Genomic DNA, 16,394 nt, shown 5'->3' on the forward strand with positions numbered 1-16,394 from the left:
AAGTACCACTCACCTTGGCAGTTAGCAAGTGGTGAAGCCAGGATTAGAACACAGGTGTGCCAGGCTCGGCAGTTCTGCTAATGTTTGTGGGCAGGTTGCAATGCATGTGTTTTGACCAGCAGTCTGTCATGTGTGGTCAAGGGTCAGGCCTCACTGAAGCTAACAAATGATTGTTCACAACAGACATGCAGTTGAAATACTGATTCATGGGTTGTATTTATCTGTTGGCAGCTTTGGGCTTTAGCCTCTCATAGCTCCTGAACACAAAGAAAAGCAAATGGTAGTTTAGGGAACAGGCACTGTGAAGATAAAAAGGAAAGAGAAGCCACAGGGCCCTTTGTGTTGGAATGCAGCCAGTGGTGGTTGCGAAAGGAGCAGGTGATGGGGAGGAGGCTCAAGCCAGCCCTGAACCAGAAGAAGGCAGCTTGGAGCCTCCTGGACCTTTCCTGAGGAAAGGCATCTCCTAGATTCTCTTCTTAGGCCTACTCCTGCCTCTACCCAGTGTCCATTCTTGGGACAGGTGTGGGGTTATGTTCCCGAACTGGTTAGGACTTGAAACTCTCTTCTCCTCCACATGCCTCTAAATCAGGTTGTTCTAGTATTTCTGCAACTTGGCAAACGGTAGATGGTGACCTGTTTGTTTTCTGTCAGAGCAGTGAGCAAAGACGACCACGTATCATCTTGGAACTGTGGCCATGGTGGGGGTGGGGGTGACAGGCTGCAGCCCAGCAACAACTCCGGAGGGCTGGCTCTCTGGGTTGGGTAGGAGCTCAGGCTGCTGGGTCAGGAGCAAATCCCCAAAGCACTGAAGTGTTTGCCCTTGTTAACTAGATACAGGAATAGTAGCTAGGCAGCAGTTTGTTAAACTAGTACGGAGTGATGGCTCTTCACCAGGTAATCCTGTAAACAGATGAGCTGAAGCAGTGTGACCTAACACATGTGCCTCTGTAGCCTATCTTCTTTTCTGCTAAAAAACAGAAGAATAAGCTAAAAATTTAATGTAAGTTTGTTTGCAAATTGAGTGTCTTAATGACCTTATAGAACTGTAACAGTTTTCAAAAACTTTAGCCTTTTACTTAGATAACTTTTACTCTTATTCCTTAGTTTTTAAGATTGCATGTTGGCTTTTCTTTAAAGTTTATTTTTTTTTAGTAATCTCTATACGCAATATGGAGCTCAAAGTCACGACCCCAATCAAGAGTCGCATTCTCTTCTGACTGAACCTGCCAGGTGCCCCACATGTTAGCTTTTTAAAGTGGTTTGAATTTCTGAGATTGAATGCTGCATCTGGAGATTACTTAGACCATCTTCTCTCATGTGATTCTGTAGAGCACCTAGTAAAACACAGCATAAAACTGCTTATGTTGGAAGTGTCAGCAAGAGGGGCACCTGGCTGGCTCAGTCAGCAGAGTGTATGACTCTTGATCTCGGGGTCATGACTTTGAGTCCCATATTGGACGGACATAGCGATGACCTAATGTAAAATAAAATTTAGAATCCTGGAAGTGTTGGCAAGAGAAGAGAGGGGGATTTTGATCATTCTGCTTGAGCCAGGTGTCTAGGTTCGAAAAGGCAGAACCCACGAGTCGGCTGTGTGCTAATATAGTAGCCACTGGCCACATGGGGCCATTGGGAGCTTGAAGTGCCGCAAGTTCGAACCAAGCCATGCTCTAAGTGTGAAATATGTGCTGGATTTTGAAGACTTAGTACAAAACAAAGAATGTAAAACATAATCAATATTGTTAATGTTATGTGTTTACATGATAATATTTGGATACACAGTTGACCGCTGAACTGTGTGGGAGATAGGGGCACCGATACCCTGTGCAATTGAAAATCCTTGTATAACTTTCGACTCCCCCAAAACTTAACTACTAATGGCCTATGGTTGACCAGGAAGCCTTACCAGTAACAGAGGTGATTAACACGTATTTTGTGCAGTATATGTATTATATACCATATTCTTAAAATAAGCTAAAGAAAATATTAAGAATGTCCTAAGGAAGACAAAGTAAATGTACAGTAGTATACTGTATGTACTGAAAAAAATCTGTGCATAAGTGGACCTGCACAGTTCAAACCCATGTTGTTCAAGAGTCGACTGTATTGAGTTAAATAACATAGTTAAAATTAATTTCACCTGCTTTTTTGCTTTTTTATTATGGTTACTAGACAATTTAAAATTATGTGTTTTCATGGTACGTATTTATGGTTTGTGTTATATTTCCATTGGATCGTGCTTCCCTGCACAGTTCTGCATTTTCTGACTTATTAGGAAAGGCAAAATGAAAGCAATTGGAGAGAAACAGCCTTTTATTCCCAAATGTCTCTTATTCATAGATCAGTTAACCTGTGCGGTCTCAGACTTTCAAAAGGGAAGACCCTCTACAGCTCACATTACTTTATTTCTCAGAGACTCTCCTATTATTTGAGAATAACTTCATGATATGCCTAACTTTTTTTTCTTCCTGCCTTTCTGGTCTGGTGATGATGACAACTATAATGCTGGGTATTTTGTCCAAAATTCCAGTATCGTGTTACTTCTATTGACTCTTTTACATGTCCAGATACTTAGCGAAATAAACCTCCCCGATTTCACATAGCTAGAAACAAATGAAAAATCTTTTATATGGAAATATTATTGTAGAAATGTTTGACGTATATCAAATTATGATCATCATAACTCGAGAATCAGAGGAAAAAAAGGTTTAACATCTTAGGTAAGATGTAATTATGGACCCCAGGAGGGTATCTCACATGCCGTGTATCCTCAAAAGCCTGTAGTCTAGGCAGGAGATGTACACTCAGAGTGAAATAATTCAAGAAGAGCAATCCCTGGTGGGGACTGTATGGCTAAATGGCTCGTAAGTGACACTGATAGAAGTGGCTGTTTTAATCTCATTGTCATTCCCTGGCCCTAAGAAATTCTTCAGCACCAGCCCTTTCATCCCTCCCTCCACAGATTCTTCTTGGTTTTAGTAGCTCTGCAAGTAAATACAGCCTGACCTTTGAGCATGGCTCTGAAACAGGCCAGAAAAATCAGATCTGCTTCAAGTTCTTTATTAATCTAGTTGCCTTTAGAACTTTCGGCCTAGTATAAACCCATTTAGGTAAGAAAGTACTTTCTGCAACCAAAGTGGATAAAAAGAAAACTGGATTATATGCCAGGAGATCTTTAGCAAAAATGTTGTTGTGAAACATTTTAGACAAACATTTTTTAAAAAGACAAATATATTTATAGAAAATGCATATTTTTTATAGTATACATGGAACATTCACCAGATACACCGTATACTGGGCCATAAAAACTTAATGAATTTAAAAGAACTGAAATTATAAAAAGCATGTTCTCTGACCATCATGAAATGGAACTAAAAATTAGTAACAAAAAGATATCTGGAAAATTCCCACACACTTGGAAATTAAACAGCACACTTCTCATTAGCCTGTTGGTCCAAAGACAGTCACAGGGGAAAGTAGAAAATATTTTAATCAAATGATATTGAAAATACAACAAATGAAAAATTGCAGCTGATGCAGTGCTTAGAGGGAAAGTAATAGCATGAAGTGTTTATTTTAGAAATACAGATTACCAATATTAGGACTAAAAGAATATTACTAGACTCTACAGATTTTATTTTTTTTTAATTTTTATTTTTTTTAAAAAGATTTTATTTATTTATTTGACAGAGAGAAATCACAAGTAGATGGAGAGGCAGGCAGAGAGAGAGAGGGAAGCAGGCTCCCTGCCGAGCAGAGAGCCCAATGCGGGACTCGATCCCAGGACCCTGAGATCACGACCTGAGCCGAAGGCAGCGGCTTAACCCACTGAGCCACCCAGGCGCCCCAGATTTTAAAAGCATAATAGGGAAATATTACAAACAATATTGTGCCCACAGTTTGGGCAACCTATATGAAATAGACAAATTCTTTATAAGACACAAGCTACCAAAGCTCACTCAAGAAGAAATTGATAGCCTAATTTCCAGTAGAAATTAAATAAATTGAATTCATAGTTTCAAACCTTTCTATAAAGAAAACTCCAGGCCCAGATGGCTTCCTTGGCAAATTTACTCAACCTTTTAGGAAGAAATATTTTATACAAACTCTTCCAGAACATAGGAGAAGGAACACTTCCCCAGCTCATTTTATGAGGCTAGCTAATATTGAAAGATATTACAAGAAAACTGTAGACCAGTTTCCCTTATGAATTTAGGGGGACAAATGAACAAAGTATTAGCAAGCCAAATTCTGCAATGTAAAAAAGGATAATATTAGTACTGTGCTGATAAAATGGCTCTCTGGATCAAAGGGAAGCCCTATTTGTACTTTTCACTGATTTCCATGATATAAAAACTTCCGCCAAAAAACAAACAAAACTCTCCCACCGTGGCCAGCTGTAAGCTACCAGTGTGAGGTCCCTGACAACGGGATCAGGAAGAAGCATGTAGAATTAGCTCTCATGAGCTGGTGGAACCCAGCTTCGGCACATCATGACCAATACCTAATTTTCCCAAGAATGCAAGACTGGTTCAACATTCAAAAATCAATGAATATACTTTACCATAATAACAGACTAAGGAAAAAGACAAAAAACTATGAACCAAAGAATGTCCTTAGTTCTATACTTAGCAAAATAAACCTTCCCAAACTGATGCTCCAACTGTACAGTCCACGGCAGGCCCCACTGTCTTGCTTGTCCCTCTTTTCATTTCATTGCTCTGATCATTGCAACATCTAGATTACACCCTCTCCCTGTCGCCATGCGCTTGGTCATTCAACACTTTAATAGATGCAGCGACGCATTGGGAGGATGGAGAGCTACTCCTAACTCATGAAAAAAAAAAAAAGAGATACATAAAACTATGTAATTGTCTCATAAATTTCACAGGTCAAAACTTAAGTGTGAGACCCAAGTACTCACTGTGGAAAGGGCCATTATTTGAAAAGAAGGACATTCCCAATTGCACTGTGATTTTTAGTACCTCTCTGCTCGGCTCAAAAACATTTATAAAATGAGGGGAGTAGAGGGGCGCCTGGGTGGCCCCTCAGTTGATTGAGCGTCAGACTCTTGATTTCTGCTCAGGCCATGATCTCAGGGTCGTGAGATTGACCTCATTCAGTGGGGAGTCTGCTTGAGAGTCTCTCTCTCTCTCCCTTTCCTTCTGCCCCCCGCTACCATGTGCACATGCTCTCTCTCTCTCTCTCTCTCAAATAAATAAATATTTTAAAAAAAAGAAGAAAATGAAGAGTATGGAAGAGAATCAATTAAAATTCCCTAGAGAGCTTTTAAAAAGATCTGGGCCACTGTATCATCTGAAAAAGGACAGTGGGACAGGAAGAGTATTACATGATGAATATTGATCATCCCTATGAGAGGAGCTTTACCATAATTTTATGGTGTGTTAGTCCTTACACTTTCATATATGTGCTGTATGTGAAGATCAGTGTATATGTTCATTTATGTTGACCGGGGTGGGGGGCAGACCTGGGGCACAATTTTACTCATTTAAGTTACTATATCTCTTTGGATTGTGACATACTGTGGATCATATCTGTCATTTTTTTGAGACTTTATTTATTTGACAGAGAGAGGGAACACAAGCAGGGGAAGTAGGAGAAGGAGAAGCAGGCTTCCCGCCGAGCAGGGAGCCTGATGTGGGGCTCGATCCCAGGACACTGGGATCCTGACCTGAGTCGAAGGCAGAGGCTTAATGACTGAGCCCCCCGGGCGCCCCTGATCATATCTGTAATTCTTAATGCCTAATTTCTGATCATCTGCTTTACTGTGTGATTTCAGTGAGCTAGAAATAGAGTGTAAGGTCTCAGTCCTGGAATGGGAGCATGAGTTAGTATGATCTGTGAAATTCCAAAGATGGTTTGCAGGTGAGTGAGAAGAGGATGGGTTTGGCTGATTTAAGAAGACCAGACTGGGTAGTAGTGTTCACCCTGAGAGGAGGTTAGGCTGAAAGACTTGCTCTATTTACATGAATAAAACTTTTGAGTTTCCTGATTCGCTTGTTACCTTTTAAAAAAAGAAAAAAAAGAACCTTTTATTTAGAGAAATGGGCATTATCATTAGTCCCCCATATCCACATTTTTAGTTATCAGAAACCTAGCAGTTTACAGCTCTACACCGATTATCCTTCAAGCTTTGCACCTGTCTGAGCAACTCCCAGTCACCACTGAATCGATGTTTGCGTCACAGTCAGGTTTGGTTTCAGTGTCCCATCGACCTCAGTGATCTTCATTTTTGTTTCAAATAGGATTTCTGTTCACTCTAATTTTACTAATGCAAGTTTTTCTCTATCAGGGATGGATGAATGAGATTTACAGCTATGATCCAGAAACTTACCACGCAACTTTGACACATTCAGTCTTTGTTCGACTTGAGGGCGGGACCTTAAGACTTTCAAAGCCCAATAAAAATATATCCAGGAGGGCAAGCTACAATGAAACAAAGCCAGAGGTTACCTACATCAGCCAGAAAATCTACGACCTTTCAGACAGCAAGGTGAGCCTGGCCAATTTGAGAGACCGAAATGAAAAAAATCATTTGGAATCTTGATTGTTTTACTGCATTTTTCCTCCTCAAAAGGGCATGTGTGTGTTATATGTGTGTGTGTTATATGTGTGTGTGTAATTTCATGCAATCACCCAAGCATCTTTTTCAATGTAGATTCTATTTCAGCAACTCTGGGTGGGGCCCGAGAGTGCATTTTTATGAGCTCCCAAGTGATAGCCTTGCTGCTGGTGGTCCATGGACCACACTTTGAGGAGCAAAGGCATAACACAGTCATCTGACTTTGAGAGTTAATTTTTAACTTTTTCAGTCCAACAAAAAGCCAAGTGTGGTGGCGCTAGGGTAATAATGAGTGAGGACTCTGTATATGTGTAAATTATGGAGATGCAAAATAACTACATTTGGTAAGTGTTATATACTACTGTTGTTGAGAAATGTAAATTGTCTGTTATTCCAAAAAGCTGTAGGTTTTCTCTTGTTATAACTCATGTGAAATGATCTTTAAATTTACCTCAAATGACAGAAGTATTTAAAATAGTTTTTGTATAAGTTTATTCTTTTTTTTTTTTTAAAGATTTTATTTATTTATTTGACAGAGAGATCACAAGTAGGCAGAGAGGCAGGCAGAGAGAGAGAGAGAGAGGAGGAAGCAGGCTCCCCGCTGAGCAGAGAGCCCGACGCGGGACTCGATCCCAGGACTCCAAGATCATGACCTGAGCCGAAGGCAGCGGCGCAACCCACTGAGCCACCCAGGCGCCCTGTATAAGTTTATTCTTAAGAATGATAAACTTGAGCTTCATCTAGATGTAGTTTGATAAACTTTTTTTTTTTTTCAAATGTATGGTTGGTCCAGGTCATGAAACTTAGTTGATGATAACCTCTTAAATAATTTTTGTGCCACTGTTACCTAAAAATTATAGATGCTTGTAACTCTTGCAGAATTGTTAAACATCTACTTCTGGAATGAGTTCGAAGAATAACAAGTCACTTCTAAAACTCTATCCCAGTTTCTATACTCACGTTGTCGACAGGTGGTAGTTTACACTACATTATCTTAGTCAAAAAGGCTATAAAGTTTGCTTTTGTGTTCTGCATAGTATTAATGCACAATGTGGCCAGTTCTTAATTTTGTATGTCAACCATCATTTCCCTTTCCCATAGATTTATCTTGTACCCAAAAGTTTGGCTCGAAAACGAATCTGGAATAAAAAGTACCCCATTTGTATTGAGCTTGGTCGACAAGATGACTTTATGTCTAAGGCCCAGACTGATAAAGAGACTTCTGAAGAAAAGCCTCCAGCTGAGCGAGAGCTGGGAAGCGAGGACCCCAAGAAGCCACCCCATCCTCAGGAGGGAACCCGAGCTGGCCAGCGAGACCAGATACTCTATCTCTTTGGGAGAACTGGCCGAGAGAAAGAGGAGTGGTTCAGGCGGTTTGTTCTGGCGTCTAAACTGAAGTCGGAAAGCAAGAAGGCCCCTGGTGTCTCTGCAAATAAACCAGGTAATGACATGTGTGCTAGATGCTCCGGTGTTTTTAAAGGGTCCATAGGAAAACGGACAGAGATTTCCAGGTAGGAAGGAAGGAAGCCCGTCCCGAACCGATGACCCTGTGCCACCTGAGGAGTGTCCTCAGGACCCATTCACCTTTTAGGCCAACCGCTGTAACCCTTTGTACTGGATCATTTAACCTGTGAGGGAACAGCTTGCAGATGTATGGGGTTTTTTGCCATCACTGGTTCCTTATTGTTATATTTATTTGCACATACTGTGACTCTTCTGAGAGAAACATCAGGAGAACCCTGGTGAGGATAAGCAGGCAGGTGAGTCAGGACAGCATATCAGGCTAGTGTTCTCAAGCTCCTGGCCCCGAACAAGGTTCTCCAAGCCCCAGATCACCACAGAAAGGCAGAGTCCTCTGGTCTCCTGACTCCCCAAATTTGTACTGATGAATGAGCCTCTGCTCATTTCCTGTCCCTTCTGCCCCGTGTAGCCCACTTGGGCCTTCACTGAACCAGACATCCAGCGTTCCCCTGTCATCGCTTTTTGCATATGTTCCTCCCTCTACCTAGAATGTTCTTCCCCCCCGACCTGCACCAGGAAAATGCCAGATGTTTCTCTGAGAGGCAGCCTGGAGGACACGACCTGTGGAAGTCAGTCCTGGGGCTCTCTTGGGCAGAGAGAGCACCTCCTCCTTTCGGCCCTGAAAGCCCTTTCAGTCACGCTTCAGTTACAATGGTTATTTTACAGAGCTGTGATTTATTTGCCTAGGTGCCCAAATTCAAGGGCAGGGATTATGTCTCATTCTTCTTTTCATGTGGAATTGGCCCAGAGAAAGTGCTTGATAAAAACCTTTTTTGAATGAAAGATGACAGGTCTGGAATTGCTGTGAGCTGCGGGTGAACAGTTAGCTTTCTGCCCGTTTTCCATTTGGCTGGGGGTGTGGCAGCTCCGTATTTGACCCTAAGTGATCACCAGGAAAAAAAAGGTACTTACTTACCACATGGACTTCATGGCTTTCAGTTCCTCTGAATTGTCTTAGAGAAGACTAAAAACTGTTCTAAAAAATGAACTATTATTAGAAGGGAAGGTATTTTTCAGGATAGGAAGTACCTTTATAATATAACCTTATTTTCTTTTTCTTTTTTTTTAAATTTTTTTAAAAAGATTTTTATTTATTTGACAGACAGAGATCACAAGTAGGCAGAGAGGCAGGCAAAGAGAGAGGAGGAAGCAGGCTCCCCATCGAGCAAAGAGCCCAATGCAGGGCTCGATTCCAGGACCCTGGGACCATGACCCAAGCTGAAGGCAGAGGCTTTAACCCACTGAGCCACCCAGGCGCCCCTATAACCTTATTTTCTTAAACAATCGTTTGTAAGCATTTTCGTTGGGTGTTGACTGAGCCCAGTAAAGTTTGTTCGATGTTCCATTGACTTTGTGTCCTAACAGTCAGCCCCTCTCTGCTGCAGGGGTCCTGCCCTCGCACAGCAGGCACAGCAGCCCCTCTGGGCACCTGACCCACAGCCGCAGCAGCAGCAAAGGCAGTGTGGAGGAGATCATGTCCCAGCCGAAGCAGAAGGAGCTGGTGGGTGGCGTGCGGCAGAAGATGCTTCTGGACTACAGCGTGTACATGGCCAGGTGTGTCCCCCAAGAAAGCCGAAGCCCCCAAAGGAGCCCAGTGCTGAGTGCGGAGAGCAGCCCCACGACTGGGAAGAAGGTAAAGCTGGCTGCCTGGGCTGCGGCTTTTCTGCTTTTCTACTCAAACTCCTTTCTGCCTACAGAAGCACTTCGAGTGCTTCCTGTGTACCAGGCCCTGCCCTAGGCACTGGGGATACAGTAATGAACAAGACAGACAAGGGGCCTTGCCCTCAGGGAGCTTGTGCTCTCAACAGGGAGTCAGAAAGAAACAAAACAGCTGGTGGTGGCAAGGATTAAAGCCAAGTAAGAGAGGATGAAAGGTGGCCAGACTGCTGTTTAGAGTGGTGGTCAAGGAGGGCCTCCTTGAGGAGGTGACGTTTGCACAGAGATCTGACCAAAGTGAGGAAGTGAGCCGTGGGGGGTGTGGGGGTGTGAGAGGAGCCTTCCAGGTGAGGGGACCAGCAAGTGCCAAGGCCCCAAGGCAGGGATATGGTTGGAGTATTCAAGGAACCACGATGAAGCTGGTGTGGTGACGGTGAGCAGGGGACAGAGAGCGGGGCCTCATGGGTCAGTTCTGAGGAAGAGGGGAAGCACTGGGAGGGTTTTGAGTAGGGAGTCATGTTGATCTATTTAAGTCTAAAAGTGACTGTCTATGGAGAGTGGGCAGGAGGAAGAGAGGGGGTGGGGGGCACTTCGGGCTGTGGGCGATGGGGCTGTGATGAGGGTCAGCAGCAGGTGGTGAGAAGACTCGGGATCTGTATCGGAGGGGAGCGGCTGGATCTGCTGGTGAATTATGTGTGGGGCGTGAGAGAGCCAGAGGGGTCAAAGATCACTCCTAACCTTTGACCCGAGCAAGTGGGCAGCCAGTGGGAAAGTTAGTAATAGAGGCCTGATTCCCGAGTTACCTTTGTATTCTCAAATTCTCAGACTCATTAGCAATGTCCAGGGCTTTTGAAGATTTGCCACGAGCATTCTTCCCACAGTGTAACCAGCTGGCCGTGCACTCAGCATCATCTGCAGTGAGATAACTAAGCTGCCTTGTGCCAGCCTCCATGAGGCCCTGTCGCGGAATGCCTCTGCCCCCTTTGGCAGCCTTGCAGACGAGATGCTCTTCTCTCCCCTCTGTCAGTGGAGAAGCAGGTTCACACGGGTTAAGTAGCTTAATTTCACAGTTGCCAAGTGGTGGCATGTGTAAAACCAGAGGACACTCGCAGGCCCCCAGCTGCCGCCGCTGACATTTTGGTGGGCATCCGGAAGCTGTGCGGCCCGTCAGGCCGCCTGCCGCTGCCGCACTGGTCCTCTTAGCACCCGGGCAGCCCATGCATGCAAAGCCAGTTCCCTACTGGAGTGTCTGGCCTCTTCCAGTGGCTGTACCTCTGCTCTTAATGGGAAGCACTGGGTGCCTTCCTTGTGCTGTTAACCCGTTGCGGGCTTTGATTCATTCCGTTGATCCTCTCCAGTGGGGAGGAGGTCCCGAACCCTCATCCAGCAGACTTGGTCAGGCCCAAAGAGACCCTCTGCCTCTGCTGGCCCCTCCCCCACTGCCTCCACCCTCTGACCTAAGTTACCAACGAGGGTGGGAAGTAGGCCTTCCTCTAGGCTGGAGTCGGGTGGTACCAGACTATTCTGGGAATGTCCTGTTTACCACCCGTGAATCCCTCTACCCCAAACCCCTTTTCTCCCTGGGTTGTCAGCTGTCTGGACTCTCATCACATTGAGGGAAATCAGGAGGAGCCGTGTAGACCAGTGTATTTCATGAAATGCTTGCTCTTTAAAAGAGTTCCTTAAGTTAAAAATATGAAAACAAAACCATGTTTTAGAATAGCATGTCCTCAGTATGTGTTGCATGTGCTTGTCGTGGCAATGCTGGAGTTTCTGGAAGCCCCAGGAGGCGCTGGGAGGCCCCAGTGGCCCATAACCCAGCCCCTCAAGCCAGCATCCCTGTCACCTGGGGGCTTCTCTAGTGCAAACTGTCCTTTCTGAGTCCTTGGCATTTACCGCTTTAAGCACCAAAACATGTTTTTCCTTTACTAAGTCTGACGAAAATCTTTAAAAACCACATTGCATTTCCTGACCCCCTCAGGCAGAGTAGGCAGAGAGGATTTAATCTTGATAATTTAAGGACTTAACAAAACAAACAGAAATTCAGGCTTGTGGGTCATGCAGGCCTGCTTGAGGTCAGAGGCCATCTGAGCAGCCCCAGGCTGCAGATTCTGCATAGTTTCTCTCAATGGTCAGCTGGCTGCTGTTGGTATATGTCCTTCTAGTTGCTTCTCCTTGAGTGCTTATCCCCCTCCCCCACCCCTACCCTAAATGTAACCACTCTAGTCTGTGTGGGCTAGGAAACCAGAAAGCCGAACCCTGTGCTTCGAAAGGGGGCTTCGGAAGAAGTGCCTGAGGTCTGGTGCTGGGCTCCTGCATCTACTTGGCGTGAAGCACGTGTGGGCCGTGTCCTGGCTCTCAGGGGTGGTCTGTTGCTTGAGATGGTCTTGACTAAGGTACGGGCGTGTGTTCCAGGTAACTATTACTGTGAACAGCCCCAGAAGTGGTGGCCTAAAACCCTACCAGCTACTCATTTTGCTTACCAGTTTGTAACTTGACCAGGCTTGGCAGTAAAGGCTTCTGTCTGCTCCATACGGCATCAGCCGAGGCGGCTCCGCGGGGTGGGGTTGGGGGGCTGGAGGAGCTGCTCCCACGATGCCTCACTCCCGGGGCCGGCACACAGATAGATGCTGGTTGCTGGCTGGGAGCTCACTTCTCCACGTGGCCTGGCCTTCCTTCGGCTAAGTCTCCCTCGAGAAAGAGCCGGGCGGACGCCATAGCACCTTTTATGACCTAGTCTCGGAAGTAAAGTGACGTCACTTCCGTCAGGCTCTATTGGAGCAGTCAGCACACCTTCCCAGGTTCGGGGAGGGGCAGAGCTTCTCCTTGCTGAGAAAGTAGCAAATTCTTAGAAGAGCATTTGGGGTGGGAAATATCGTGTCACTGTTTTTGGAATGGAATATCTGCTACAGTTTCCTCTGCTATTTTGATTACTTTTCACACTTTAAGGCAGTTCTTAACTAATTTTATTTCTTATTAACTTTGCTGTTTGAGCACACGAGGACCTTCTCTCTCCATTTTTAACTGGTTATGTTTTGTGCATGTGAAACATTAATGTGGTTGCAGAGATCAAAGCTGGACAGAGACGTTCTCAGAAAAGGGCTCTCTCTCCTACCCTATTTCTTCTATTCTTCCATTCCATTCCCACTCACACCCTTGAAGTAAGCCAGTCTCCTTAGTCTCGGGTTTATAATTTCTGCCTTTATTTTCCCTTCTGTCTTAGTCAAATGATAGCATATTATGGATCCTCTTTTGAACATTACTTTTTAAGCTTCCTAGTACATTTTGGAAATCACTCCACATCAGTTCATAGAGGCCTCTCCCTCCTCTTGTTTTTAAACAGCTGCCAAACTTGCTCCATTGTACAAATGTTTCATAGTATATTCATTCTCTCTTTCATATGGACATCTAGGTTTCTAGTATTTTGCAATTACAAATAATGGTGCAGTGAAAAATTTGTGAACTTGTATTTTTGTGCCATTGGCAGTATATCTTCAAGGTTAGGTATTTGTTAGGTATTATCACATTCCCTTCTCTAAGGGTTGCACCAGTGTTCATTCCCACTAGTAGTATGAGTGCCTGTTTCCCCATGGGGTCACCAAATGTGGACCCTTTGGATGTGGTCAGTAGTATTGATCCTTCCTGCCAAAGACTGGGCCAGGTTATTTCTTAGAGTCCATATCACCTCTGATATCATAAGTCCAAGAGAAACTCAAAGGGCTCAGAGACACAAATGAACCTCTGACATCTCTTCAAGTGACACTGTCCCACCGTCAGTGTTGGCCACCAGCCAGAGCTCACCCAGAGGGAGCTTGGGACACAGCTCTAGCCCTTGTCTCAGCTTCTCCTCTCCCCTCTCTCCCCCTGCTGCTGCCTCTTGTAGGCCATGGTCAAAGCATCGCTTACCCTGAGGGCTCCAAGTCTCATGGCAACTTCTGCCCACTGAGCCTCCTTTCTCGCATGTCACCCAGTGCTAAACTAGGTTTGGAAGAGAATGGGGCCACTGGTGCACAGGAGCCAAACTGATGTTAAAAACATCCAGGATACAATTAGTAAATACAGACAAGGTTTGTGTTAAACAATGCTGAAATAATTTTGGTGATTATTATTATAATAATTAAAAACATACTCAGGGGATTCTGCATATGGAAACCACTTTTGGAGCTCAAAATTGGAATGATAAAATCACTATTTTGGAGGAAGGGCCTTATTCTCCAGATGTTTAGTGCTCAGTGACCAGTCACTGAGCCCTGACTTGCCCTTGTGACTGCTTTGTCCCACTGCCACAGGCTGTGCAAGCCTCCGAATCCCCAAACCTCTATGGTATTGGCACCATTTTCTCACCCTTCAGAATAGTTGAGAGACCGTGAGGCTGGCGGAAGAGACCAGAGCTGTATTGTCTTGTCAAGGTAGTCTTCTTGGTTAGAGGAGGAGATTTTAATAGTAATTTAGAAAATAAGAAAATAAGGAGACTGTCTTTTGAAACTATAAGTTTCAAACATATACGTTCAAAAGTTTAAAACACTGTAAGTTTCAAACACTATATGTTAACTAATTGAATTTAAATAAAATATATATATATTTTTAAAGGAAACTCTCTTCTTAAAAATGTCTAAAGGTGGCATAGTATTACCCCTAGTGTGGTCACCTCAGGAAGGGAGACCGCACAGCCTACCTGCAGATTTGCTTAGGGGTGTGAGGCCAGGGAGGCTGCTAGTTCTGTATGCCCCTAAGTGGCCTGGCTAGGAGAGAGGACCATCAGTGGGGCTGGGCTGTGTCTGTGTCCCAGGCAAGTGCAAGACCCTGATACTCTGATTGGCCACACACTTCCCACACTCTTTATCCAGGGAAGACCCTAAACGTTTAGAGATAATGTAGGCTTCCCAGGTTTGGAGAGTTCTGACTTCATTATTTCTGGTTAATTATCTTGTTACCCATAAACTGGATCATGAGATATTACTCCCTGTTTGCTGTTATCAGGACATGAGAACCCTAAGAAAGCAAATAGGAATCAAATAGAAACCAGGAAATCTTATTTGGCAGAGTGGTTTTTCAAGGCTTCCCCTTTCCTGAGCAAAGTCACCTTTTCAAACATTTAAAAGTAGACTTGGAAAGTGTTCCTCGTACAGTGAGTAAAAAATATGAAGCCATAGAGCCAATTTAAGCTAACATTTTAGAAAGGATCCAGAATAGAGTGCCAAGGCAATTCAAGGAGCAGGGACAGGGAGGGAGAGAATAGTCTTCAACAAGTGGTGCTGGAACGACTGGTATCCACATGGCAAAAGAATGAAGTTGGACCCCTACCTCACACCATACACAAAAATTAACTCAAAAGGATTATAGACCTCAGTGTAGGAGCTAAAACTATAAAATGAAGAAAACGTAGGTGTCAATCTCTGTGGTTTGAGCTTAGGTAAAGCTTTCTTAGTTAAGACACCCAAAAGTACATGCAACCAAAAAAATTTAAAAATGATAAAATAGATTTCATCAAAATGAAAAACTTTTATACTACAAACAATACCATTAAGATAGTGAAAAGACAACCCGCAAAATGGGAGAAAATTTCTGCAAATCATTTATCTTATATACTAGTACTTAGAATAAACAAAGGATTCTTAAAACTGAGTAATAAAAAGGTAAATGACCCTATTAAGAAATGAGCAAATGGGAGCACCTGTGTGGCTCAGTCCATTAAGTGTCTGCCTTCAGCTCTAGTCATGATCCCAGGGCCCTAGGATCAAGCCCCTCATTGGGCTCCCTGCTTAGCGGGGAGCCTGCTTCTCCTCCTCCCTCTGAGCACCACTCCCCCTTCTTATGCTTTCTCTCTCTCTCTCCCTCTGTGTCAAATAAATAAATAAAATCTTAAAAAAAAAAAAAAAAAGAAATGGACAAAGGATTTGAACAGACATTTCTCCAAAGAAGACCTACAGATGGTCAGTCCATAAGCCTAGAAAAGATACTCAGTTGTTACTCATCCAGGAAATGCAATCAAAACTGTAATGAGATACCACTTCACAACCACTACTATGGCTAGAATAAAAGAGGTAATAGCAAGTATTAGGATGTGGAGAAAGGGGGCACCTGGGTGGCTCAGTGGGTTAAAGCCTCTGCCTTCGGCTCAGGTCATGATCCCAGGGGCCTGGGATCAAGCCCCACATCAGGCTCTCTGCTCAGCAGGGAGCCTGCTTCCTCCTCTCTCTATGCCTGCCTCTCTGCCTACTTGTGATCTCTGTCTGTCAAATAAACAACAACAAAAAAAAAGGATGTGGAGAAAGCTTTGTGTGTTGGCAGTGGGAAGGCAGAATGATGCCGCTGCCGTGGAAGACACTTTGGTTGTTCCTCAAAGTAAACACAGCTATTCAATCTAGCAGCTCCCCTGTAGGTGTTGGCCAAGAGAAGTGGAAACCTACTTCTGCCCAAAAATTTGTACACAAATGTTCATGGCGGCATTATCACAGTAGTCAAAAGTAGAAGCTACTGAAACGTCTGTCATGAGTGGATAAAGTGTGGTATATCCACACAATAGAATGTCATTCTGCGATGAAAAGGAATAGTGTGCCAACACCTGCTACAGCATGGCTAAATCTTGAGAATGTTATGCTTATGAGAGAAGTCAGTCCCAAAAGAATACATA

General features: G+C 44.0%; 1 protein-coding gene across 3 annotated transcripts in view; it reads left to right on the forward strand.

Moving 5' to 3' along the window:
• Positions 1–16,394, forward strand: part of TEX2 (testis expressed 2) — a 106,406-nt gene that overhangs the window by 58,185 nt on the left and 31,827 nt on the right. For all 3 annotated transcript variants that reach the window (XM_044247632.1, XM_044247635.1, XM_044247634.1), the window contains exons 3-5: positions 6,314–6,514; positions 7,685–8,024; positions 9,490–9,737. In XM_044247632.1, coding sequence (XP_044103567.1) covers positions 6,314–6,514; positions 7,685–8,024; positions 9,490–9,737 — 789 coding nt within the window. The remainder of the gene's footprint in view (positions 1–6,313; positions 6,515–7,684; positions 8,025–9,489; positions 9,738–16,394) is intronic.

This window comes from Neovison vison, chromosome 5 (genome assembly GCF_020171115.1).
Source record: "Neovison vison isolate M4711 chromosome 5, ASM_NN_V1, whole genome shotgun sequence".
NCBI classification, from domain to species: domain Eukaryota; kingdom Metazoa; phylum Chordata; class Mammalia; order Carnivora; family Mustelidae; genus Neogale; species Neogale vison.